Source organism: Trachinotus anak, unplaced genomic scaffold (assembly GCF_046630095.1).
Source record: "Trachinotus anak isolate AG129_WGS33_773 ecotype Australia unplaced genomic scaffold, CSIRO_AGI_Tana_v1 ptg000015l, whole genome shotgun sequence".
NCBI classification, from domain to species: Eukaryota; Metazoa; Chordata; class Actinopteri; order Carangiformes; family Carangidae; genus Trachinotus; species Trachinotus anak.
The window spans coordinates 88,922-115,000 of NW_027273866.1; the positions used below are offsets into that span (position 1 = coordinate 88,922).

The 26,079-nt window shown below is 39.7% G+C and overlaps 2 protein-coding genes and 1 long non-coding RNA gene across 7 annotated transcripts in view; 1 reads left to right on the forward strand and 2 right to left on the reverse strand.

Annotated features, from left to right (window-relative positions):
* Positions 1-279: 279 nt before the first annotated feature.
* nkx2.4a (NK2 homeobox 4a) lies at positions 280-2,903 on the reverse strand. 2 transcript variants are annotated; one of them, XM_071498983.1, is made up of 2 exons: positions 2,363-2,903; positions 280-1,781 (listed from the first exon to the last, which is right to left on the reverse strand). In XM_071498983.1, exons 1-2 carry the CDS (start codon positions 2,730-2,732, stop codon positions 1,090-1,092), a joined length of 1,062 nt encoding a protein of 353 aa, XP_071355084.1. In that variant the 5' UTR covers positions 2,733-2,903; the 3' UTR covers positions 280-1,089. The 2 variants fall into 2 exon arrangements, with proteins under 2 accessions (XP_071355084.1, XP_071355085.1); XM_071498984.1 differs by having other exon boundaries at positions 280-1,754; positions 2,363-2,902.
* A 1,783-nt stretch (positions 2,904-4,686) lies between these two features.
* Positions 4,687-14,166, forward strand: LOC139633034 (uncharacterized). The gene is made up of 3 exons (XR_011693667.1): positions 4,687-4,968; positions 9,614-9,683; positions 12,206-14,166. It is a non-coding gene; the product is annotated as an uncharacterized lncRNA (long non-coding RNA).
* A 1,998-nt stretch (positions 14,167-16,164) lies between these two features.
* The window catches only part of nkx2.2a (NK2 homeobox 2a), a 16,033-nt gene continuing 6,118 nt past the window's right edge, over positions 16,165-26,079 (reverse strand). For 2 of the 4 annotated variants that reach the window (XM_071498745.1, XM_071498744.1), the window contains one exon: positions 19,278-25,548. In XM_071498745.1, the coding sequence (XP_071354846.1) occupies positions 24,968-25,548 (581 nt within the window). In that variant the 3' untranslated portion in view covers positions 19,278-24,967. Of the gene's footprint in view, positions 16,764-19,277; positions 25,549-26,079 lie in introns of those variants that run through there. The other 2 variants (XM_071498747.1, XM_071498746.1) reach the window with 2 other exon arrangements.

A 26,079-nucleotide genomic window follows, 5' to 3' on the forward strand; every position in this document is an offset into this window, starting at 1 on the left:
GATCAATACGTTTAAAGAGTTGGTTAAAAAAGGAAATATTTTCATGTATAAATTAATGTAAATATCGAACTAGCTGGAAAAGTGTTTGTGATTTCGAAAAGAATGATATTCAGGTCTTAGAGTCTTGCAGACATCCTCCATGAAAGGCAGCCCTCCAAAATGTCACCTGAACAATGCTGGCTCCCTCATCGACCTCAATTTGGTCTCAATCACAACATAATGAAAATGCACTCCAAAACAGATCCCTTTTAAAAAAAATTACTTCTTCAGGAATAGCTCTCACACTTCAAGTTATTTATTGTTAACGTTCACTTGGTTTTGAAACATATACAGCAGCCATCACGCATTTGTTCCTTTTTAACTTACAAAAGAATAAAGAAAACATAAAAGTGGACGCAATAACGATTATTGTACAGTTAAACGCATTCTTGTGTGTTAGCCAAATATACAAATCCCTACTTTATTCAATAAGTCTAAATGAATACATTAGTTTACAATATTAATATGATAAAATACCAGGTTATCACCGCAAAGAAGGAGTGGTGGCTTAGTGTACTTCAAACCTGATCCCACCTCCCCCCCCCCAGTCCAAACTCAAGTGAAGCAGCATTCCTTTTTGTTTCAACAACATAGACTACGTTTAAAACATCATGAGGAAGGTCCAAAACATGGATTACAAAAGGTCCAGAAACGACATAATTGCTTTCAAGGGCAGCCATTTCTGTAATGTTCAAAAATAGACTCTCCTCTCAGAGATGTCAAGAAAATGTGCCCTGATCAGCTGGTGCGCCTTGTCCCCTCCAACACCAAAGGGCCCCCATTTTCAGCCTTCACACATCATATATATATATATATATATATATGTGTGTGTGTGTGTGTGTGTGTATGTGTGTGTGTGTATATATATATATATATATATATATATATATATATATACATACACACACACACACACACACATATATATATACATATATACATACATACATACATATATATATATATATATATATATATATATTGCTCTTGCATGGGCTCATCCGCAGGTTCACATAGAAAAAGTGGAAAGTGACAGTACTGTATTAGGTCCTACCACGTTCTGCCGTAGAGGAGGTTTGAGCTGACCATGTTACTGGTGTAATCTACAGCTGATGTGTCTATCTGGGCCATGTTGAGCTGGCTGTGCAGTGAGGGGGGGCTGGGCGACATCTCCTCCAGCTCCAAAGCGTTCACCTGCTGCTGGCTCTGATGCTGGGTGAGGCTGCTGGTCGAGGATGCGAGCACGACTCCTGCTCCGTTCTGTTGTTGGCTTTGTTGCTGGCTCTGTTGTACCTGTTGCTGGTTCGGCGTCGGCGTGTTGGAGCCGTTCTGGCACGGTTTACCGTCCTTCACCAGAACTGGCACGGCTACGCGCCTCGGGGACTGCGCCTGCTGTTGGCACAGGTTACCGTCCTGTTGCTGCTGCTGCTGCAGCTGCTGCGCTGCCTTGTCCTTGGCCTGGCGCTTCATCTTGTACCGGTGATTCTGAAACCAGATCTTCACCTGAGTCGGCGTCAGGTGGATCATACTGGCCAGGTGCTCCCTCTCAGGCGCCGACAGGTATTTCTGCTGCTTAAACCTCCTCTCCAGCTCGTAGACTTGAGCCTGCGAGAACAGGACGCGCCGTTTCCTCCTGGGCGCAGCGTGGAGAGCTGGCATGGATTTGGTGGCGTCCGCCATTCCTGTGAGACTGCCCATGCCGGTCATGTTCATACCTGTGGAAGGTCCCATGAATCTAGAAACTTAAAAATATACATACATATACATACGTTCAATAAACAGAAGAGGAGAACACTATTTCGCCTGAAGTAGTCTTTATGGAGTATTGGCTTTTATCAGCGTTAATTAATTATTAAAGTTATAAAGCATCAGCTTTAAACAAACAATAATAATAATAATGTGCTAATGATAGTAATAATAATAATAATAATAATAATAATAATAATAATAATAATAATGTGCTAATAATAACAATGATAATAATAATTTGCTAATAATAATAAATATCTTGAGCTTGCTTTTAAATGTTTACTTTTGCCAAAGGTAAAAAAAGTCGAGCCAGACTTGAAAGAATGATCTCCTTTTCAGTTTAACCGTCAGAAACAATAATTTTAAAATAAAAGATTTCGTAAAATAATGTTCACTATTTACATCAACTTTTTTATCATAAGTCCCGAGTACAAATAAAATGGTTTTAAAAAGCGTATACATATTTAGTCATGTGCGTTTCCCTCCGTCAGTCCTGAAATGTCCATTTTTATTTTGTTATTTAGAAAGAAAAAAAAAATCAGGAAAGTGTGAATAAATAGAGGACAGAACTTACTTGTGGAGTATCTTGGATCCGGGTTGGCGCTATACCACCCTGTTGCTGCTGCACTATTCCGCATGCTTTCCTGGTACGACGGGAGGTCTCCCATGTTGCCAATGCTTCCATTGCAGTATCCCCCCATTGCGCTGTGGGAGAACTGGGAGACGGTGTGCGGCATGTGGTAAGTGGTGGCCACGGTGGCGTTATGGCCCATGGAGTGCTGTTGCATGCCGGTCTGAGACACCTGAGGCTGTCGGTAGGCTCCCAGTGGAGAGGTTAGGTTTCCTGCGCCGTCCATGCCACTAAACTTCTTGTAGGTCTCCTCGATTGGACTCAAAATATCTGTCACTGAAAAAGGCGTTGTGTGCTTTGGGCTCAACGACATGATTCAGAAAGCAGGTAGATTTTTGTGTTTGAGCAGATCAACCGTGTTGTTGTATCGGCTCTCTCCTTGGTGGATGTCTACGTAAGAGAGTGCTTGTAGTGCGCCTGAGATCCTATTGATCGCCTTGGAGAAGGAGGCGAGCCCAGGGCGCTCTTAGCCCGGGTTTATTGGAGCCAGGAGCCAGGTTTACGACAAACACAGGGGGCGGAGCAAAACTCCTAAACCAGCAAACAATAGTCATTGACATTTTAGGGAAATACTTCACAAAAATACACTTTGCTTTACATAAAGTCGTAAACATGAATAAAACGACGCCACATATTTATGATTCTGTCCTTTCTGACAACTATATACAGGTGAGAATTACCCATTATGTTCTGCACATCAGCTGATCTGACCACATATGACTATTTTGCGTCAGGAGGGAATTCCACTCTTTCTAGAAACTTTGAGAGCACTTTGAACAGACATAAGGGCCACCGAGTATCATCAAAGAGGCACAATGAAGTTGTATGACCAGCTTATTTATGCTTCTTAAGCATCATTTTGCCCCAGCAGAGAGGGACAAGACCAAATAAGCTCAAAATGCTGAGAGGGAACGGCAGTAGGGCTCCAACCTGTGAGTATATCACTACCTAACATTCATGATCAGCATGAGGAGGGCATGAGCTTCTCTTTTCCAAGCAGCTGCACTTTTTTCTGACTCCAAATAATTTAGGATGGAAAGAGGAAATGGCAATTTTATATTGTATTACTTAGAAATGACTTTTGACACACTTGGGTTTCTTAGTTTTAATTAGACTTAATGCAATGGGGAGACAATATTAAAAGCCTCAAACCCTCAAAGTCCGGTCAACATGCATTAATGACACTTTGCAGTTTTGACCTGACATTGTAATCTCTGAGCAAACTGACTGGCGCCAGGGGAAGAATCAGAGGAAGAGAGACACAGCAGAAGGGGGGGTGGGGGGTCAACAGAGAAAAGGGGTCCTACAAATTGCAATAATGAATACCAGTTAATATAGCTTCCCATTATAGCCTACCGTGTGCCATTTATGGATCTATAAGACATGATTGAGTCTATAGCTCGTAACTACCGACAAAATAAATTCAATCTGTCTATTGTGCCGCTCATAATCAAGATGATGATGGTGATGATGATGACGATGGTGATGATGCTGTTTGCTCTGGTTTATGTTTTCCATCAAAATCAACACCTCGCAGCAGAACAGCAACAACAGCAGGAGCAGGTGTGCTGCTCCGAGGTTATTTTCCAGACGTGAAATGTGTTCCCATCTTCCTTCACTGGAGGAAGGAAGCACTCGTGTCTGCATGGAGCCACTAATGTAATTTAGCATGGCCCGGCAGCAAGTAGCTACCTACCTTAATTGAACAAATGAAGATGTGACATGGTCAGCCATCAATTACAGCGACATATCAAGAACACCAATCTCCGGTTAAGTTGATAGCCTGATTGTAATAAATCATTGTTCTTATGCATATTTCAGTAGCCGAATTTCTTCTTCTTCTCTCCCCCCACTACCCCAACCCCAACCCTCCCTCAGATGCCTGGACTCCGCAGCGGATTTAAAGTGAAGTGGCTCGACTTTAATGTTGTTGTGGAAAACAAAACACTACGTGCGTATTCCAAAGTCAGCTGGAGTTGTCTGAAAGACACTGAAGTTGAAAAAAAAAACATGAATCCTAAAAATAAAAAGCTGTTTGGAAGGACCGGGTTCACGGGTGTAAACTAAATGCTCTGGTAAAAAAAAAAATGTTCTAATAAAAATATAATTGTTAAGAAAATTCACTCATTTTTTTAAGGATAAATTAATATTTCCTACCTGAAAATATTCCCATTCTTGTCCAGACTTCTGTGCGCCTTTCCCACTCTTTTGGCAGCGGCAGCATGGAGTCTTTTCAGGGCGAAGAGAAAGGTAGGCCTCGGCCCAGACCTCTAACATTATGTAAATGAGGCAAACCTCTCAACCTTGTGGATTACTGAGTCAGAGAGCAGGACCCTGGTCCACAGACCCTCCACATTAGGATCCCATAAAAATCTGGAGCTGGTTGGCTGCATGCAACGCTTATAAGAGCTTATGTTGTTCACATTAATGTAGTTGTCAATCTAAGTTAACTTTTACAGCCAGTGAATATGATGTGGCCATGGCAGCAGGAGCGGGATAAACGGACGCGCCAAGGAGCAAAGAAGAAGAGGAAGAAGGCCAGTGCCAAGGTTGGTTTATAAATCTGAGGCTTTCACAGAGAAAATACATTTAAAAAAAAACCAACTAAATCTGTTGCAGCTTATGCTCAGAATTATTGGACATAGCTTGTTGTTGCGTATTTACGGGATAAGGCACAATGATAAATGTCACACAATTTAAATTAGCCCACACTGACAACTGCCGCCCCAGGGAAGACACATGGAAAGGGAAAGGAAAATGTATTTTATTCCCAAAATTACCCAGAGGAGCGGTGCTAGTTTGCGTTGTAACTGTTCTAGGTTTTTTAAATTGTGCTCTTTGAACTTCCACTTTCTGCATAGAAGAAAAATATTTCAATAATTACTTAATTGCTAACATACAAAATGAAGTCTATTACAAAAGAATGAAGAGTCACGTCACTGAATAAAATGTGATCAGTGATTAAATCATACTGTGGAATTGAGACTCAGATGCAGAATCGGTGTATTCAAATAAACAGTGCCGACCCTGTTTCCACAATGACGTGTTTTTTATTATATAAGATACATAAGCTTTCATCGGAGCATTTGTGTGTTGTTAACCAGCACATAAGAGCAGTTCATTTTGGTAGTTTCTATATCATACAAATAACCTTTTTTTCGATATCATCACCCCCCTCAGCTCAGCCCAGCACAGCAGATGGAGCACAGCGCCAGGTTACTTGAGTGCTTTTCTCCATCTCGTCGTTGCTAGTTCAATACCCTGAGAGACGTGGAGAGACGGCTGAAGGGCCAGGGTCCTGACCTGCAACCTCAGCCACACACCGGCCGAGCACAAAGTGCAAAAACACGGGGATTTATTTAGTCTCAAAATCGTTAACTTAACTTTTAACTCCCCTCCTCTAGAAAGCCAGAGAAATTTTAAAAGAATCCAGAAATGGTCACAGTTTTCTCTTCGCTTTTCTCTTCACAGTTTGTATGATTTTTGTAGGAAAGTGGGGGAGAAAAATGTGCGACGTTAAAGATTAAATGATAAATGAGAGTTTGCTGCTATCCCAAAACTTTATACGTGTAAGCGACGTGGTGACTCCATCCAGGTTAAATTTTGCGTGCGTAAATTACGCACGACCAGTGAACATGCTTTTTCCTTTGTCTCGGGCCTCAGTGCACTTGTTAGATTTCTGGGGATTTGTTATCACAGCACCAGCCTCCCATTACAAGAAAGTAGATGCGTCTTGGTGATGCTTCTCAGGAAGGAGGTACACAGACAAGTACAAATCTTGGTTTGATGTGCTCCGAAAATGTGTGATTACGCACTAAACTGCTCTCTGTACGTGTGATTCTTATCTCTAAATTTAAACAGAAGCCTAAATATATGTCTATTCTTACTCTACAAATAGAAAAAATTTAATATTTTTCAAACGCATGTTTTTCGAAAGCAAATAATAAGCGATTTATCAGCGTTGGAAATGAAAGATGATAGCAAACATGTCTGTGGCTGTGTAAGTCTTTTCTTACAGTTTATTGAAATATTCATCTATATATTATTTAGCCTAGATATTACCAATCCAAATAATATTGATTATTACGCGCAAATAATGTCTATTCAATGTTTAGTGGAGCAAGAAGAAAAGGAAGGAAACCTGATTCTGAACATTCACTGGCAAGGAAATCTTGCACCACCACAAACGAATCGTTTTCTTGGCCCCAGACTGCAGCCGCATCTGTGCCGCGCTCGGCCCTGTGGCTGACTTGGTCAGGGAATTTGTGGAGGAAATCCCACACCTGCAGGCAGTGTAGTGCCATTTAGATCAAATACTTTCTCTCCTCTTAAATCGCCAAGCAGTGTGAGAGTAAAAAGCGGGCAGGTGCATATCTTTCAGCTGCACTACTTGAAACGGTGCGGTTCCTCAGCTAAGTAGGTTAAAGGTCCTCCCAAGTGGAGAAAGTATGTGACAGGCCTCTTGAAGACCGTATTCTTCTGCAGGAGTTTGCATTCATTCACAATTAATGTCGCTTGATGGACGAAATGATGCTAATAGGGCGCCAAAAAACAGAATATGGGCTTTTATGGGATGCTGACCATAATCTGACAGCTGGGGAAAATGGAGAGCAGAAGAATTCAAAATGCTGTAATAGGATTACAGCGTGGAAGTTAATCTTAAAGTTTCACGGTACAATGTGCACCAGTTCATTTAGTTTATTGCTTTTACAGTTAAGGCTCTAATCAGACGCTGGGAGCTGTGCTGGAGGCAGTGGTAAGCCTCTCTGGATATGTTACATACATGCAGCAAATAGATTTTTTTTGCCCCCTGGAAACAGTTTTACTGTTTAGCACACAGCTCATTTAATTACCTGAAGCAGCCAAAGTCTCACTGTTGAACTGTGTTAAATTCCTGTCCCTGTAATCTGAAAGAAACAATGTTTTCTGAGTGTTCAATCCACCAAACCAAGGCCATGAAACACCAAAGAAGAAGATGGGCTCTGTGACAGTAACTGACTACAACAGAACATGATTCAAAACTGTTGATAACAATATGAAAACCAGATATCTGCTCATTCTGGAAATGATTATCTCATATCTCAATATTCTATCTTATATACTGTTACAATATTATATTCAATTCAAAAAATGAGTCTCCATTAAAACCATTAAGACAATTAAGACCATTAAGTAGATGAAATGTTTAGAACATAAGACAACTTGTTGAGTTTTTATTAGGGCAATAAATGATGATATTCACTCCAAATTTTTTTCAATCTTTTTACTGGTGAGAGGATGCAGGAGTCATTTCTTTTTGTTTCACAGATCAATAGACCGTGCACTACAAACTGATCAGCTGTCTCTGAACCAGTGCAAACAAGGAGTCTGTTCCTCTAAAGTCAAATAATCTACGTCACAAGGTGCAGGCATCAGGCTTATGAAATTTCACTATGTTGATCATGATTTCCGTTTTCCATCAGAGGCTGATGATCCACCTTAGACACAAGAATCACACATACATCTTCACCTTTACGTCCTTTATTTTTTTTCTCTAACCTAGAACTCAAATACACCCTGTGAAGTAGGTGAATAAGTCTCTGTAATAAACATTGATGTGATCAGTTCTTATATGGTAATTAGTCTCAGAATTCATCTTATAATCATGCATCAAATAGATGAATACTAAACTAAATACATATACACTAATAGATTAACAGTGTATTTATATAGCCTGTCACATGAAGTGGATTTAGAGAAACACAAACTCCACCAAATTCTACTCTTCCAGGTTTAGTTTCCTGAATTTTAGGTGCACGGGGTTCTGTGAGTCCTCTGCATTGCTTTGAGTGGAAACATTTTAGCATAGCTGCTCTCTTTTGTAACAACAATTAAAAAGCACAGCAGCAGAGCAGTGCAGATTACCAAATGCATGGCAGAACAAAGCCGATAGTGTACTTGGACGGGGCGCTTGGTTCCAAGGGTACCTGGTTCGTCCACTTCTCTGCTGCATTAATTGTGGCAGCAGTAAGGGCAGGTAAACAAAGCTGTTATAGACTGTGGCTGTGACTCAACCGCGGCTCACTCTAGCCTTGTCACCCAGTTACTCATATGGCAAAATGTCTGTGCCAATTTTTCTTTGTCTAGTTGCCCCTGGCAGCCAGTTGTTGTGATAAGGTGAGGTCTGTTTGATGACATGTCCTGAAATGATCACTTTGTATGTTTTATGTAACAACATGTGGTTCAGTTCACTGCAGAAAACACACGTGTTCAAGTAGTGGCAGGTATCTTGGAATTATAAAAAAGAACTGATGTTTTTTTTCTTGCAGTCACTGCTCTCTAGCAACATAAGGACTGTTAAATGGTTAGCAATGGTGTGTTTTGCCATTTATTTTGAGTTGTTTTTTTTGTTTTTTTTTAACTTTATTTGCATTACACGGAGTAGATTGTGTGTGTCTGTGTGTTTTACTAAACAACCAGGACTTTATTATGTAGGTTATAGGTTCATATCAAATATAACTGTAAAAAAGTTGACTTACATCTGGGCTTTTTAGGCTGGTCACAAAGCAAGCTGCCTTTTTTTAGAAATTTGCATTGAGTGTGTGTGTGTGTGTGTGTACTTTCATTTTATGTTATTTCATTATTATTAATGTATTTTTTCTTACCATTATTTTGGAGCAAAGCCTGGCACTGTTCAGATGTTTCAGATGTGCCAAAGGAAATAATAATAATAATAATAATGATCAGATGCTGTTTTACACCTGAAATGCATGCAAAGAGCTGCAATCTGTATCAAGTGTTTCCTGATGTCCATTTACACACGAATTCATTTATTTGGCTTGTTTTCACGTTAACAGTCAAGAGATGCATCTTCTAATGAAAAGTTTCAAAGCACTTCGAGTGCTGTACGTGGAGACGGAAACTTTTTTAAAAGGCTTCACAGCTCAGCAATGGAAATGTGAACAGAAGCTGCATAAAAATGCAGCAAATTTTACCTGTATGTTTGTCCCCACTTTGCGATGCTTTTACCCAGTAGGCCACCTGATAGCCTACCATTATTTAGATGAATCCACATAAACACATCACTTCAAACTCTGAATGTATTGATCCTGACAGATACGAGCACACACCACATGCTACAATTTGGAGCATGAAATCAAAGCCTGTTTTCAGTGCTCAGTGTAATGTTTTCATTTCTACTCGTTTTCTTTCCAGAAACTGAACGCTGCTTAAACCAACTGCTTCGTGCCGAAGGGGAGTGCCACTCAAACTGGGTCCTCTGAGAGTAAAGTATTACCCACAGAATTATAATAACAGAATGGCACCAGAAAGATAAAGTTTATATTATTTAGTTTGACATCATTTTACAAATGTGTCCATATTACAATTGTTTTGTATATTGTAGGATTTTGATACTGTGTGCATGTGACAAAGTTTTCTTTAGAAATGGTCATTTATTTGTGTGTTTAATTCAATATTAAGTCTTTGCCACCTCATATAGTGTGAAGTCATATTTGCCCCGTCAAAAAACAAACAAAATATTATTGATATGAAGTATTTTGTATAATACATTTTTTGTAGTTGAATCCCATTATTATTTTGTAGAAACAGTCGGCTCACAACTTTTTTTTCTCCATATTATATATATTTTTTTTATGTATTATTTTCCTTTTCATGGTCCTTTTCATCTTTTTCCTTCTTGCTGAAAAAACAAACAAGCACAAACCAAGCAAAGAACAGCAATAATAACAACAAAGCATCATCATCATCATTTATAAATGGATTATTTGTATTTGGAAAATCAGTTTGGTGTCTTAAATTCATTGTTGACCCAGATAGGTTGACCAAGATTATACATAAAAGTATTTGTTCTTGAGTTTTTTTTCTCCCATGTTGACTTTGTTTATTGGAACAACCAACCTCAAACAACCAACCTCTCAGTCAAATGACTGTTGTTACCAAACTGTTTTGGTTTTTTTTTTTTAGCAACAATAATAAATTCACTTAACAGGCTGAATTTATTCCCAAGGAAACGCATCATAATGAAAAGTATGGGCACTTTCCTCCAGAAGGAACTAGGCCTTATATGACAGCTGTTAATATAATGATAGATGGCCTCAGTGATAGCTCATAGCTAAAGGAGTAATTCTGTGTAAAAATTCAAAATGTAACATAAAGCTGATACATTATGTGGCCTGTTCAGATGACACTGTGCAGCTTTCTCTAATAACAACATCCATACACAACACAGTTGTTATTTGTTACATAATTTGAGACAAAAGCTAGTGCTAAATTTCAATTTCAGTATTTCTTTGGTGGCTGTCTGAGGAACTACAGCAAGAAAAAAGTTAAAGTCTCTAATGCCTGAAGGCTTGATAATAACTGCACTGTCTGTGCATTATGTTTTTCCTGATGACTTTCTCTGTGTTTCATGAGAATATGGACATCAGAGTGAAATGCACGATAAGAAAAACACTGTCCTGAGACACAAGAGGCTCATTTAAACAGAGAACTGGTGTGTGTGGCAGATTGAATTTAATTTAGAGAATGATGTGTTCAAGTGTCAAGGAAAAAGGCTAGTGTTAAATTAAGCTATATTAAATTATGGCTTAAAGAGGACATCAAAACCTAAAATTAAAGCATTATGAGGTGAGATTAAGAGCCGTCATCAGTTTTTTGTTGTTGCTATAATCAAGCTAATTTTATTATTTGATATATTGTGTGCATAAATATCTTTTTATTCAAAGCTATAGTAAAAAAACATATATATATATATATACATTAGGCTACATAACAAGTTAATCAAATCATATGAATGAAAAAAGAAGTTTTAAAATTCAAAATTTCTGTAAGATGCTCAAAAACACTGAAGTCTGACATTTTATGCTTCAAGCTTTTTTTCTTGGTTTTTTTTTTTTTTTTTTTTTGAGACCAAGAACACAACACATACCATTTCCCTCATCGCGCTGCTTTGAGAGGGTTTTAGGGTTGTCTTTAAATAAAAGGAGAATGGCATGTTGCAGGTCAGTTATCACACCTGGTAGACTTCTGATGGTGTACTGTAACAGAATAAATTCTCAATGAAGGAAGGTATAATATAGAAATTAAAACAAAAAATTGACACATGCAGTTCAGCTTCATTCATGTAAGTGCTGAGTTAATTGTCTTATTCCTTTATTTTAGTCCACATCCTTTCTTCACTGCATTGTTATTAATTTACTTTCTAAAGCCGACATGTTTTCTATGTCTACACAAGATCATGAAATATTACAATTATCATACAATCTTAACTGCACAAACACATGCAGTATTAAAATCTGTCGTAAACTGTAATTTATTTAAGCATGCAAATTCTATTCTGTTTGAACATATACTAAGATAAATACTGTAATGTTTTAAACCTTCACACATTCTCTCACCTTTGTGCTCACTATCAGATCTGTGACAATATATTTGCAATAGAAGGTGATTCATTATTTACTGTGTGTGTTATGCACTTTTACACATCCCGCTGTTCCCATACCTCCTCTTCTCTAGACCTGGGAATCTTGGGAATTGGAGGAAGTGGAAGTAAAATGTAAATAAAAAGTGATGCCGATGATACAGTATTCTTAATCCATTTGTCCCTGTTGTTGTTACACACTGACTGCAGAGAAATGCGAACGCTCACAAGCATTATACACAGGTCAACATGTTTCATGATTTGTCTACAGTGTTTAAATCTCTTTGTGCTGCTGTACAGTAATAACAAGTCTGCCTGAGGCTAATGGCTCTTTTGTTTGTTGGTTTTGTCTCGTCCTGTGTCAGTGGTTCTTTTTCTCTGGAAGGGTGTCAGCTCTCTGTGCCTGGCCATCCCTGAGGACGCTTGATGTCATCTTGTCTACCTGATCATTACACTACCTGCTCTCCTCTACAATGCTGCCCTCTCGCTGCTCCGCCACTTGAAATGCTTGGCTGGCCTCTTCTCTGAAACCATCATGAAATTGTGTGCTAAAACGCTGCAGACTGTTCCTCCTCTCTCGTCCCTCCAGCCATGTGTGCAGGAGCCAGGAAAAGATTCCTGCACTCCGACGACTGCTGCTCAGTCAACGGGAAAACACACAAAACCTCCTTTAGCCTTCTGCCTCTGCTCACCTCTCACAGCTTTTATTTGATTTACTGATGCTTGTTAGTGCAGGACATTTTATACACTGCAGCATTATCCAAATACACTTCATGGATACATACCCAGTTGTTTAAAAAAAACTGTTGAAACTATAAATCTTTCTTTCTCAAAATACACTGTAAAACAACAGTAATTTCTCCCTGCAGCTTTTTTGCAATGATGCAACTTGATTAAAGAGTTTCAGTTTAATATTCATGCAATAAAAGGATTAATTTAAATGTTTAATCTACTAATGCAGCATTATTCAGGAATATTACCATATTTAATGCTCATAATGTGCAAAAGGAAAAACATCTAGATACCGGTTCTTTGTACAAGCGGATCATGTCCTTTTGCTTTGTGGTCCTAATAGACAATATTAGGCCTTTTTCATGGAGGGACACTTTGATGTGTGTATGAACTGTATGTACAGTGCATGCTGGGTCACTGTCATGGCCACTGTTAATGTTGTTAGTAACAGCTGTGCTTTCCCTACAATGACAAGTCAAAAAGTCTGCTGTGAAATGTGCAACATGGAGTGTAGTGTGCTTGAAAGGAGAAGTCGGTGCTCAAACGATGCCTCGAGAACGCTGATGATGTGTTCTGCTGCGCTACAGAGATCATCCGTCTACGCTCATACCAAACAAAATATCACACGTATCATCATCAACCATAAAAGCACTGAGGTCTAACAAACAGCCTGCAAGTGATGTGTTCAAGGTCCATCTCACAACATGCAGTTCAGACCACTGTATGTGTAGCTCCACGTGATTCAGATATAGAGGAGAAATGCAGAAATGATGTGCTGTGTATATTAAAGGGTCAGGTTCACCAATTTTCATGTTTGTCCCGAAACAGCAGTCAGGTGCCCACACACTGAAGTCTCATGCAATCCTCAAATAAACTTCGGAAAGTATTTTTGCACAAACGTGGACTGTGGATTTTTGTTCCCCATCACTTCCTGTACTTGAAAGTGCATTAGATAAGGATCTTTCAGTGGCCAGGCTGAATGGGAGGAATGATTACAGCAAGCAAAAAAACAGTGTTTCAGTGTTCATATGGACACCTGATTATTAAAAATGAATATTAGAAAAAAATAAAAATAGAATAGAATAAATAAAATAATTTTAAAAAATGAACTTATTCTTTAATGTGCAAACTATTTATAAGGTCTTGTTTTACACTGGCACAAAGTTGCTGGTAAACTTTATTAAAGACTAAATTGTATGAATTTTAGTCTAAAAAAAACAAAACAAAAAAAACTCTTATAGTTATAACGCCATAAAAATATCTGTAGCACTTTTATTCCATATCGGATATTAGTAGTATCTCAGCAATAATTTAGTTCACATCCAAGCAGTGGAGAGGTGAGACTTGTGCCTCTGAGCTGTGCACTGCATATGACCACAGACCTCTGCTGCTGGACATTAAGGATAGATAGACATAAGTGACTTGCTGAAGAGCACCTCAGTAGAAAATATTGAGGGAGAGGACTCTGAGCTTCCTTTGTCAGGTGTTCCCAGCTCTTCCAGGGATTTGATCTGCTCATGATGTTACATCTCTCACTGATAACTGGCCCAGTTCCATTGCATGCTTCAAAATTAATGTCCTAAAGTAACTGTGCTTTCACAATAATATCCCTTTTGTATTTAATAAAATTGTTTCACCTCCACACTCATATACTTTTTTGTAATTAGTTTAAAAGGGAAAAATGCATCTGGTTCCACTGATGTCTCATACACCCACCACTATTCTTCATTTTCTAAACTTGCACTACATTCGTCTCTATGATTCCCACACGGTGACTTTCTCTGGACTTCCTGTTTATCATACTGTAAACGTCAGACATGATGACACATGTGTTGCAGATTTGAAGTATGAAACTTGAACATGATTTGTTTGTTTTTGACATGTGTGCACCTCAGGTAATACAGGTGAATAGATGTCTGCGGTGTCATGGTGAATCAGCATAGCTACTGTTTGGTGGAAGGCACCGGACTCCAAACATTTACCCACCATACAGTGTATACTGGTGAGTATTTAAAACTACAACAGTATTTCCACATGGAAAGAGTAACAGTCTCACAATATTATCAAGTACAGCACTTGTGCAGATATATTATATACAACTTGTTTATGTTATTATATGAATATATCTGGAGCCTCTGGTAATTATGTTCTGTAATGTTAAATTCCTTTTTCTTGATGAACGTGTCTTGAGGTATAAGTTGTGATGTAGCGGCTTTTTTTATAAATCCCCAAATACACAATGATGCAATTACTGCTATGATGACATGTATATTTTATTGAACAACTGTAATCAGTTTTATTTACAGAGTACATTTAAAAACAACAACCTGTGATTAGGTTACTGTACAGAGAAGTTACAAATACATACAATAGAGAAAGTGTGGTACACACAAAAACATATGACATATAATATAATAATCATGTATCAATATGTACAGGTTTGAGTGTTTATATTAAGCTGAAGTAAAATGTTGGGGATAAGAATGGATATAAAAAATGCAGATGAAGACCTGGGAGTTAAGTAAAGTAAAGTAAAGCAAACTGTTCCAATCCCTGATTTTAACTGGGGTCACAGAGAGGAGCGACTGGACAGAGGAGCCCAGGGGCCTGGAGGTTGAGTGGGGGCTGAGGATGTCATGAACAGAAACTGGTGTCAAACCAGGCAAATTTGAAAAGCGCATTGAAAAGAACATCTTTTGCATTTGATTCAAGGCTTTGACACTGTTCTCGGTGCTTGTGAGGAGCCTCGCTGCTGCATTCTGCACTAACTGTGGCTAAAGGAGAGACGACCATGTGACTCCCACATAAACTGAGTTACAATAGTCAAGACATGAAGAAATAAAAGCAGTCACTGCACATCCTTCTATCGATAGCCTATTATTAGAATGGGTTCTTGTACCTTGCTCAGGTGTACTTCGGAAATAATATGCATGGATATCAGCTAGGCTCTGATACATATGTGTTTTGCTCAGCTGATCAGACAAATTATTAAATGAAATGAAATGAAATTATTATTACAGCATCTGAGACTATTTCTTTAGCTTCCTATGAGTTCATTTCATCCTTTGGGATAGAATGCTAAACAATCACAAAAGACAGTGGGCTGATTGGAGGTTGTTTGTGCGACTGCACTGCCTTTGTGCAGATGAAAACATGGCCGGCAGACGGGATCTGACTGTGATTGTGGAAGATAAACAAGTTGAAGGTTATTGCTTCAGTCTCATGCATCACAAGGACCATAAAGACTGAAGGAACCATAAAGGCTGTGATACACGATACAATAAAGGCAGACAGTGCATTGATTGGTGATATTGAAATACTGCAGCTATTCATGTTTTCTTGTTCATTCATTCAGCAAAGCAAGTCTACAAAAAAAAAAAGAAACAACATAGAGAAGCTTTTTATTTAATTAACATTACAAATTCACCACACGGTACAAGTGCACAAACACATGATGGGCACAACTTGCTACACATATTTTACATCCTCTTTAAACAGGAAGTTAATTAGGCAACTTGAATTGGTAAAACACAATGTCAGACGGGATCTGACTGTGATTGTGGAAGATAAACAAGTTGAAGGTTATTGCTTCAGTCTCATGCATCACAAGGACCATAAAGACTGAAGGAACCATAAAGGCTGTGATACACGATACAATAAAGGCAGACAGTGCATTGATTGGTGATATTGAAATACTGCAGCTATTCATGTTTTCTTGTTCATTCATTCAGCAAAGCAAGTCTACAAAAAAAAAAAGAAACAACATAGAGAAGCTTTTTATTTAATTAACATCCACATTACAAATTCACCACACGGTACAAGTGCACAAACACATGATGGGCACAACTTGCTACACATATTTTACATCCTCTTTAAACAGGAAGTTAATTAGGCAACTTGAATTGGTAAAACACAATGTGGCCATGTTGCTGCTCTTTGATCATCACGCGTGCTGATTGAAGCATGTCTGAAACAGATGACGGCATGGTCGCTGTCAGGCTCAAAGCCCCAGGATCCATTTGCAGTGCTGGCATCTCAAGCACCTCATGTTCATCCTCTGAAGAAGGTGAGACAATCCATTTAGTGAAAGGCATAAACACTCAACTCTGGGAACCTGATTGTTGGCGCTGTCCCCCATCCAGCCCACCTGACTGCAGCGGACTGTGGGTATTATACAAGACAATTCAAGTCCTACGGTGGAACATTGAGAAAGAGAAGACAAAAGGAAATAAGACCATATGGCAATTTGCATATCATAACACAGAAGCACAACTTTTAATAGAAGAACCCACAGATGAAAGATATTTAAATATTAATTATCATGCACAGTGGGTTTAAAGTTACCTGCGAGAGACAGAAAATGTTCACAAGCCCATCAATTTAAATGAACTACAATATCTACCGTATATCTTTAAATGAAATACATGAGCATTGTGTTTGGGCACGTGACATGTTTGTCATGTGTATATTTAACTTTCTTTTTTTTTTTTTGAGCAGCAGAAATTCACTAAATAATATAAAGGGGAATCAATTTGCCATTAATTATTTTAACATGAAATGACATTAATATCTCTGATCTCTGGTTCATAAATTGATGGGGATGAAAACACATGTTTGTGTATTGGTGCTGTTTGTTCTCCCGAGTTTAGTTTAATTTAGTTGAACTGCACAGCATCATTAAAATGTAGAGCGTCTGCTCTAAATTAAGACTGAAATGGCACAAATCTCATATTGAACAGAAAGAGGTGAATGTTGAATTAGCATGGGTCATTTCTTTACTTGTCCATCACTGTTTAGTTTGTTACAAACAGTGTCCTGAACACCTCAGATGTCTGTAATAAATATGACTTTACAGTAAAAGGTCACCAGGTGTGAAAGTCTCAGTATCAGCCTCTCAGCCTCAGTATGACCTGGTGCGTTTGCTGACCACAGGAGTGTGTGAGAAACCCAAGTTGCACTGTCAACACTGCAACTTCAAACTAAACCAGTCGAAACCAACTGAAGCAAGTTTCTCTCAGGAGCTGGTTTAAACCTTCCTTTTATGTTGACATTGATCTGAAAGCACGAGCTGTTGTGATGAAATATTGTGAAGCTCTCCACACATTGTCAGGCAGCATTGTACTGTAAAGTGTCAGTGAACCTAACCTTATTAGAATAACACAGTTTTCAAAACGTAAAGGAGAAAGTTGAGAATCTCAATTGACCTCACAGGTGATAATATACAAATAATTTATAGTCACCATATCTGTCCTTCTCTACCTTTGCATCTTGCTTATTAAACCGGCTTCAAAAGTGATGGCTGAGTGGTTACATGTGTATAGAGTTTTATACACCAGGGAGAGCAGGAGGAAGCTGGTTAAAACACTTTTTCTTGTGACACTTTCAGTTATGAATAGCTCTCAACCTTTTTTTTCAGTGGCTGCTTTCCTTTGTCACCGACTCTCGGAGAAACAGATGGTTCAACCACTGTCAGAATATAAGTTAATGATGGATACTTAAAAATGACTGTTTTGCCTGTAGTTATGACATCTACTCTCTCTGTTTCTTACACCTCACTGTCCAAACGATAAGTATATTATAATGTGTTTTATCCCTTTATTATGACCTTCTGTAGATTATTATCCTGCTCCTTAGAAATAATGACCAAAACATAAAGGCAGTATGATTTTTTTTTTAGTCCTTTATTTGATTCATCATACAGATGATACATTTTTACATGGACTCTGGGAGTATTTGTAAACAGACGGTGTAAAAAAAAAGAAATCTTCCTTGTCTGAGCTGTCTACCACATCTTCCTGACAGTCTCCGTGTGTCTCGGCAGACCCTGCTGTTTTCCTAATCTCAACATTTAGCAAAGTCAAGGACCTTGACACTCACTTCTTTTTCACAAAGATGACTCCAAACTGGCTGCTGGTCAGCTGCAGCACTTCAAACCCAGGCCTACTAGTGCTACAATTTAAGAACTGCACCATCAGCGTCTCCCGTAGCAAAAACACTGCTGCATGTCTGGTCTTGTCTGAGGAAGCGAGAGTGAAATACACATCCATGTATTTCACTGTGAAGCACCCACAAGATCTAGTTGACTGACTCTGGTAGGTCTCACAGAAAAATGTCACAGTGGATTTTTTTTTGTCGGAGTGTGAGACTCAGTCCTGCCTTAGCTCTCATCAGAGCCCGGTACGGAAGAAGAAAAAAAGAGAGCCAAAAGTGCCCCGACAAATACTTACACTCCCAACAAGTGAAAGTTTGTGAGAATGACCTTACACAGAGACAAGGACACTTAAGCAAATGGGTTCTACATTTCCACTCAGCCATGTTTTCAAGCGTGTGAAAGAACAACATTGTACACAGCTGATAAGGAAAGGGAGCTAAAAGCAGGAGTCATGCACCTAAGACTCAGTAGCTGCAGAGCAAATTGTGAAGCAAATCAAACTATATTGTCAGGATGTTTATTTGCTGGATACATGAAAGTGATTCAAATGATACATGTCATACAGATGTAAAATATGAGGTATCCTATACTGCATGATGCAATAGTTCACAGTTTTACTGCTCAACTAATTCTTCTCCTTTCAATTTCACACACTAAATTTTGTCTTCTCGTTTACCAATATATTTTTTCCCCAATCAACTCAGTTCAAACTAAACTGACAAATGAACAGCAGGGAATTTTTGTATAGGATCCTGACAGACAAGGACATAAACTGTGAGCAGATAGAGGAGTTTATTAGAGAGCAATTATTCCACCAATTAAACATGTGCAATAAGCAATCTACAAATTGTGAATGCATTTGGACGACACAATGGAATGCTTTTGATGAATTTATTTCCTCATTTGTCATGGTATAAAAAGATTTAACATTTCGTACCTAGATTTTCTGTATTTACCCCAACACAAATTCTGAATCTTTACTTTTGAATTACAGTTTAAAGGGAAGGTGACTAAAAGATTTTGTAACTCATGCTATAGATGAAGACAGCGTGACAGAATTTGGAGATGCTCAACGATGCTGCAGGGATCTTTATTTGTTTTTTTCTTCCTTTTGACTTCAGCTCCACCGAAAACAGTCGTCAAGCTGCAGCTCTTCTGGTTCTTCCCTGTTCAGCCCACAGACACCTGTGTGTTTGTGTCAGTCAGCTCACCAGGTTCTCCTCAAGCAGACGGGAGGCTGATCTGAACGATAGTTGCTCTGCAGACAGTGTGTGCCACTGAGTTAAAAACTGTGTGGATTTGCGCGCACACACATACACACACATACACGCACACACACAGACACTCACACATTGCTGATAATTAATTAATTGGTAATCAATTTGAGATGATACTTTTCCATGTCCATCTTTGTCCTTCCACAAAAAGAGTGAACACCTAATTCAAAACATCATCTGGATATAATTGTGCTGCTGCATCCACAGTGATGTTGTTGCAAACTGTTTGTTCCTTCTCTCTATTTCCCACCAGCACACGCCGTCCTTATGAAAGTGGTCAGATCTCTTGCAGATCAACACTCCTCTTCCTCTTTCCTCACCCCCTCTTCCATCCGCATCCCTCCACCCCCTGCTGGTGCATCTTTCCAACCCAATGAGGCCCCCTACAGGTGCAAGCTCACTGATGCTGCACTGAGCAGGTGCGTAGGGATGGTAGCCTTTCATTTTGACGTCATTTGACCCATTTTGCAAGTGCTTTGCATACTTCCTCTCTGCATGATCGATGATGGTGCTCAGGCACTTTACAGCCTGGGAGGTAAGTCTACAAAACTGCAGGACGTGACAGACATTTCAATGACACACGTCAGTAGATTCTGGGGGGCAGATATGATCGTTGGTGGCACAGACCTGCTGTTTGTCCTTGTTAATAGGGGGATATTTACTGTCATTTTTATTTTATTTTTTATTTTTTTAAATAAGCCGTTTCTTTTCTTTGATCAGTTTCAGTGGAGAAATATCAGTGAGACTTGCTCAGTTTTTCATATTGCTGAGGACATTTAACTCACAGTCTTCTTTGTTGTGAAGGACACTGACTGAGTTAAGACTTTCCTTGGAAAACCTCACTTCAGCTCCATTGTTCACTTCCACTGAAGTGAATTAATATGCACCATATTTATCCCTCTATCCTATTGCGCCACACCGTGGATATACCCAGTCTCTCTCTCTCTCTCTCTCTCTCTCTCTCTCTGTCTGTCTTTGAAATGGAACCACAGCTAATTGACTGTTTACGTTGAGGCTAGTTTGTTTTCAAGAGCAACATGATTATGCTCTCAAGATCCATAACAATGTCACAAACCGCAATCATGCACTTAAAAAGACCGTCAGGTTCGCCGGTTTGTCTGTTCATTAAAGAGGGAAAAGAAAGGTCCGTTTTCAGGAGCCGGGGGATGATTCTGCTGCAGTAATGTGTTTCTGGAAGAACCACATGAAGTTGGGACTGTTGGACATTTGCAGGTAGAAGCTGCATGACGCCAACTACAGACCTCTGCTTCCATCTTGTGGCAGCTCAGCGCAACTATCTCTCCTCTGCCTCTCCCTCCCTCCATCACTCTCCCTCTCTCTCCCTCTCTCTCTCTCTCTCTCTCTCTCTCTAATATCGACACTGTGGCGAATCTAATCTGGATCTCCTTTAAGGCAATAAAACCCAGATAGCTTCCTTTAAATGAAAAGCACCGCCTATTATAGCTTTGAAATCCTCGTTTATTTGGCGATGTGCACGATAGAAAAATGATTCATGTCGAGGTTCAAATGGGCCGGATGACGAAGATCCATGGTGTCCCAAGTGCACATTTCCTCAAGTATTGTGTTCCAAGGTATATAATATTGTTATCCACGCAGGTTGAGCTACGCTGCGCGCCAAGATGCTTGTTTTAATGTCGCACTGCTTTATCCCTTCAAGCAGCCATAAGCAATTTCCCGATAAATCTGACCCTGTTGCTGAGCTGGTGGAGAGGCGGTGTAATTTTCTGCTACGTTAATGACAATACAGGGGTGCAGCCGTAAAAGTTTACCACAGAGGCTTTCACACAGCTCCCACTTTTTTATTTATTTATTTTGGCTTCAGTTCTGGGACACAGCAAGACTGATGCACAGATCAATGTGTTTTAACTCTACCAGAAATCTGCAGGTGCACAGGCTCAGCATGGTTCAGATCCAGATTTCTTTAAGGGGGAAAATGTTAAATGTATAATCAGAAAATATTTCAAAAATAAAGTATAGAAATATAAACGTAGAATAAAATGTAATGTTTGGAAATACAGGCAACGCTTCATGCGATCAGTCTTTCCAACAGGCAGTGAATCTCGGCGCGTTAGTCCAATAAACATCTGCCAATATCCTCAGTTTTGGTTCCCATGGAAAAAATATTCGCATCCTGCAACATCTCCTCCAGTAAAATTAGGATGCAAACAGCAGCTTCAACATTTACCTCTTAGATTAATCAGTGGTGCTATTTGCATATTTCTGTAATTGCTACCAGCATGAAAAGCGCCAGAACTTAACAACACTACATGTTGGCTTCAAATCTTGGAAAAGTGTTTGTGAAATCCAGTTTTCAGTTGGAGCAGTGTGTGTGTGTGTGTGTGTGTGTGTGTGTGTGTGTGTGTGTGTGTGTGTGTGTGTGTGTGGGGTCCAGTTTTACACCTGACACGGAAGTCCTTAAAACGGACTCGTAATGGGGGCGAACCGTGTCAGATATTTTTCCATGCGTCTCTTTTAGAAACAGGCCTACGCCGTTTCCAGTGGGACTCAAAGCAAACAAGGAAGAACACTGTCTGGAATTAAAAATAGTTTTTGCGCTGGGACGAGCCACTTTTTGGGACAGACAATAATCAGCCTTTCACTTTGGAGAATGGTGGGATAGAGGGAAAAGAGAAATGAGAGGGCTGTTGTTGGCATAGCTCTATCAAGGAAGAAGGACTCCCTGTTATCTGTGAATGGGGCTTCTTTTTTGACCAGAATAGATATAGCACGAATTTTTAATTCGTTTTTCTTTGAGAGACAACAATGCTTTATTTGAAGGCTTGATACAAATTGGGGTTTGTGAGAGATCCTTTTCTCCTTGTCCGAGCCCAGCTGCCCATATGGGATACAACGTGTGCAGCAAAGATCACAATGGCACCAAGTGACAGGCAGGACAAAAAGCCCAAGGATACATCTCCCTGACTCTGAACAGCACCAAGAAACTCTGTCAGTCTCTCTATCTCCACTGTCTGCGTCCTCACCCCTGCTGCTCGTTAACATGCACGCCTCTAACACCCTGCAAAAACCAGGCCTGGCCTTTTGTCTGTGTTGTGTTCGTGTACTGTATTATGCAATGATGGAGTCAGAAAAACCGCCCCATCACAGAGATGGAGCAAACGCCCTGGCCTCGTAAAAGACTACATTTTTCTTTCACTGATGAGCCTTTAAATTATTATTGTTCTGAGACATGTTCGGCTTAAGATTGATTTGAAAGATATCAGCCAGAGTTCAGTAAAACCCAGCCACACAGAGCCAGCCCTTTATCACAGCCATTCATCACTTCACTTTATCATTTCCATAACGCGCACTGCGGATCAGATCATATTTCTCCCCACATCACTTTCCCATAATAACAGAGCTATAAGCGGTTATTGTCAGAATGGAAGCAGCGCTACTTATTTCTCATTTCCTCTCTCTTTGTCTACAAATACAAAAAATAGAAATTAAAAAAATAATAATAATAACGAAAGCTATGAGCAAGTTGCTGATTTATTTGACCTACAAGCTCAACCAGTGGTGAAACACAAAACCTTTGTGTCAGGGACAAATTGAGTCTGCGTCGCCCACAAAAGCAGTAGCCCCCTTGAGACTCAATTCTGTAAATAATTAGCAAATCTGCCCAATTTAGCTGTTTGTTCAGTGATGATAGGGGCGACTCTGACATCTGTTGTGAGATTTTTGTCCCGGGACAAACAAAAATGCATAGATTTTTCTACTAGGTTATCATATTTACCCAAGATATTGACTGGAGTCAGATAATCCGCAGTGCGCTCTGCGGATCACTGGGGAGCCAATTGTGCTTGTTTTGGTTCCACCTTAAAGAACATGGTGCCTAATAGGGCAAAGTGCATTTTAATGCGGGGCATCACTGCCAACACGTTATATGATCATGTGAAAAATAACTTTATTAGGCGGTTAAAGCCCCTGTGAGCCTGCGCATTTCAGCTGATGGTTGGCCGTGGTTAAACAAAGAAGGCTGCTGGTGACTCACTGATTATTCCTGCTCTATTTGCAGTTTAGCGCTGGACAAGATAACAAAACATTTATTGCATTAAACGATTTTTCCCCCCCCTCCACAATCTTCCACTTTAACACCCAGGGCCGGGAGTGGTTGGGGACGCTGACAAAAGGAGAGCTTTTGACTCAAAAGCTTCTTATGTGGAGAAGCCCTCTTATATTAAGTAAGTGGATTTTAGTCCCATTTCACAAGTGACTTTAGACTCTTTATTAGTGAGGTGTTCTGATTCAGAAAAAAATATTCCCCGGATTAAATTTGACTAAAAAGAAGAGAGTGAAGTGCGCTGGAGATTTATTCCCATAGTCAGGCTCCATTCTCTGCCATAATCTAGCGTTTGGCTCCTCGCCTTTCATTCGGATGTTTAGCGATGTGTCTTCAAAGATGATCAGATCGAATAGGACACTCACATCAACCAAACCCTCTTTCAGAAACACAGCATTTTATTTAAAAATCCTTATAAAAAATTAAGGATATTTAGCCATCACCGCGATGCTACACTGTTATTTACACATGTGATCTGACACGGCAGTCATAACGTTTAGCCAAAAAACACTCCCTCATTTTTTTCTTTCTTTTTTTTTTTTTTTTTTTTTCAATTTGGAAATATATATATATATATATATATATAGGCCGATCTTCAGTTTAACGCCCCCGAAAGTTCTCTAGGTTCTGCAAACATTTGCCACAAAATATTTACAGGAAATAAAAACAAAAGGAAAATAGCTGAAAAGTTTGCCAGTGTTTATTCATGGCCATAAATATTTTTTCGGTCCATAAAAGAAGCAAGAAATTAAAATATCTATAATTATAAAGTGGTTCGTACGTGCTGATAATAACACGAAGGGACAAAAGAAAAGAGAGGAAAACATCTCTACAACCAACACACAACATACTTTACAAAAAAATTCACAAGAAGAGCATTGACATTCTTAATAAAATCTATAAGGGAGAGGTTTGGACCCAGTTCTCTTAACGAAAACATGTAAACACGGCGCACACATGAGCCCCGAATAAAAATGGTAGTATATATATGAGTCAAGCTGCAAAAATGAAAAGTCTTTTGTTTTTTGTGTTTTATTTTTTTTTTTTCTTTGCTTTGTGGTGAAACTCCCTATCGTGCCTCCAAGACAAGTCTCTATAATTTCTCTCACCAAGTCCACTGTTGCGTTTGCACCAAATGATGTGCTGTGGGGAACTGTGGCGTGGCCGCGGCGCTGTACTGCGCGTTATACTGCATGTGTTGGAGTGACTGGGCACTGTAAGCCGAGAAGGGGATCCCGGCCTGAAAAGTGGCCGCCAAGTCCTGAGCTTTAAGAGTGTGACAAGGCTTTCCATCCCTGACTAAGACGGGCACGGCCACCCGCCTGGGAGAAGGGAGATGGGTCACTTCCATACCTTTCTCGGCCCGGGCTCTCTTCATCTTATACCGGTGGTTCTGGAACCAGATCTTCACCTGGGTCGGGGTGAGGCGGATCAGGCTGGCCAGGTGCTCCCTCTCCGGGGCGGACAGGTACCTCTGCTGCCTGAAGCGGCGCTCCAGCTCGTAGGTCTGCGCCTTGGAAAACAACACCCTCCTTTTCCGCTTCTTGCCGGAGTCGCTGCCGCCGCTGCTCGAAGTTTCCTTGTCGTTGTCCGGCGATTCGTCGTCCGCAGACGGCTCCGGGGACTTGGCCGAGTCCTGAGAGCTGGCGGATAGACCGTGCACTGCGGCAAGAAACGGGAGAAACACTGTCAAAATGTTATGTTGTAAAGTTCCCAGAGACATTTATCACAAGCAGAGGCAATTTCATCATTAATAATAATTTTAAAAAAAAGTTTGGATGTATTGGAAATTAATTTTGCTGCTGCGCTAATAAGAAAAATAACCTGTTTTCTAAGATTTACACGGTACACAGCATTTTTATCAATGCATGGCTCAGCACGGCTGGATAATAAATGACGAGGGCCTTTTTATTTTATTTTATTTTATTTTATTTTTTTGAATGATTTCAACTCTTTGGTTTAATTTGGATGTGGAAAGCAGAAAAAAAAACCAAAGAAAAAAAAAAAACCCAAAAAAACAAAAAAAACAATTCTTCAGCCTAAATCTCCACAAGCAGGGCGAGTCAGTGAAGCATTAAAAGGTGCATTGTGTGCCTGTAAATCCCCACAGAATGCAGCCTTATATTTCACACCGTGCTTGCACTCGGAGCAACTTACAGCCCTCGTTTGCTTTTTCCACGTTGCCTTATCGATCAATTTCCTACAGTGCAGAGTGCG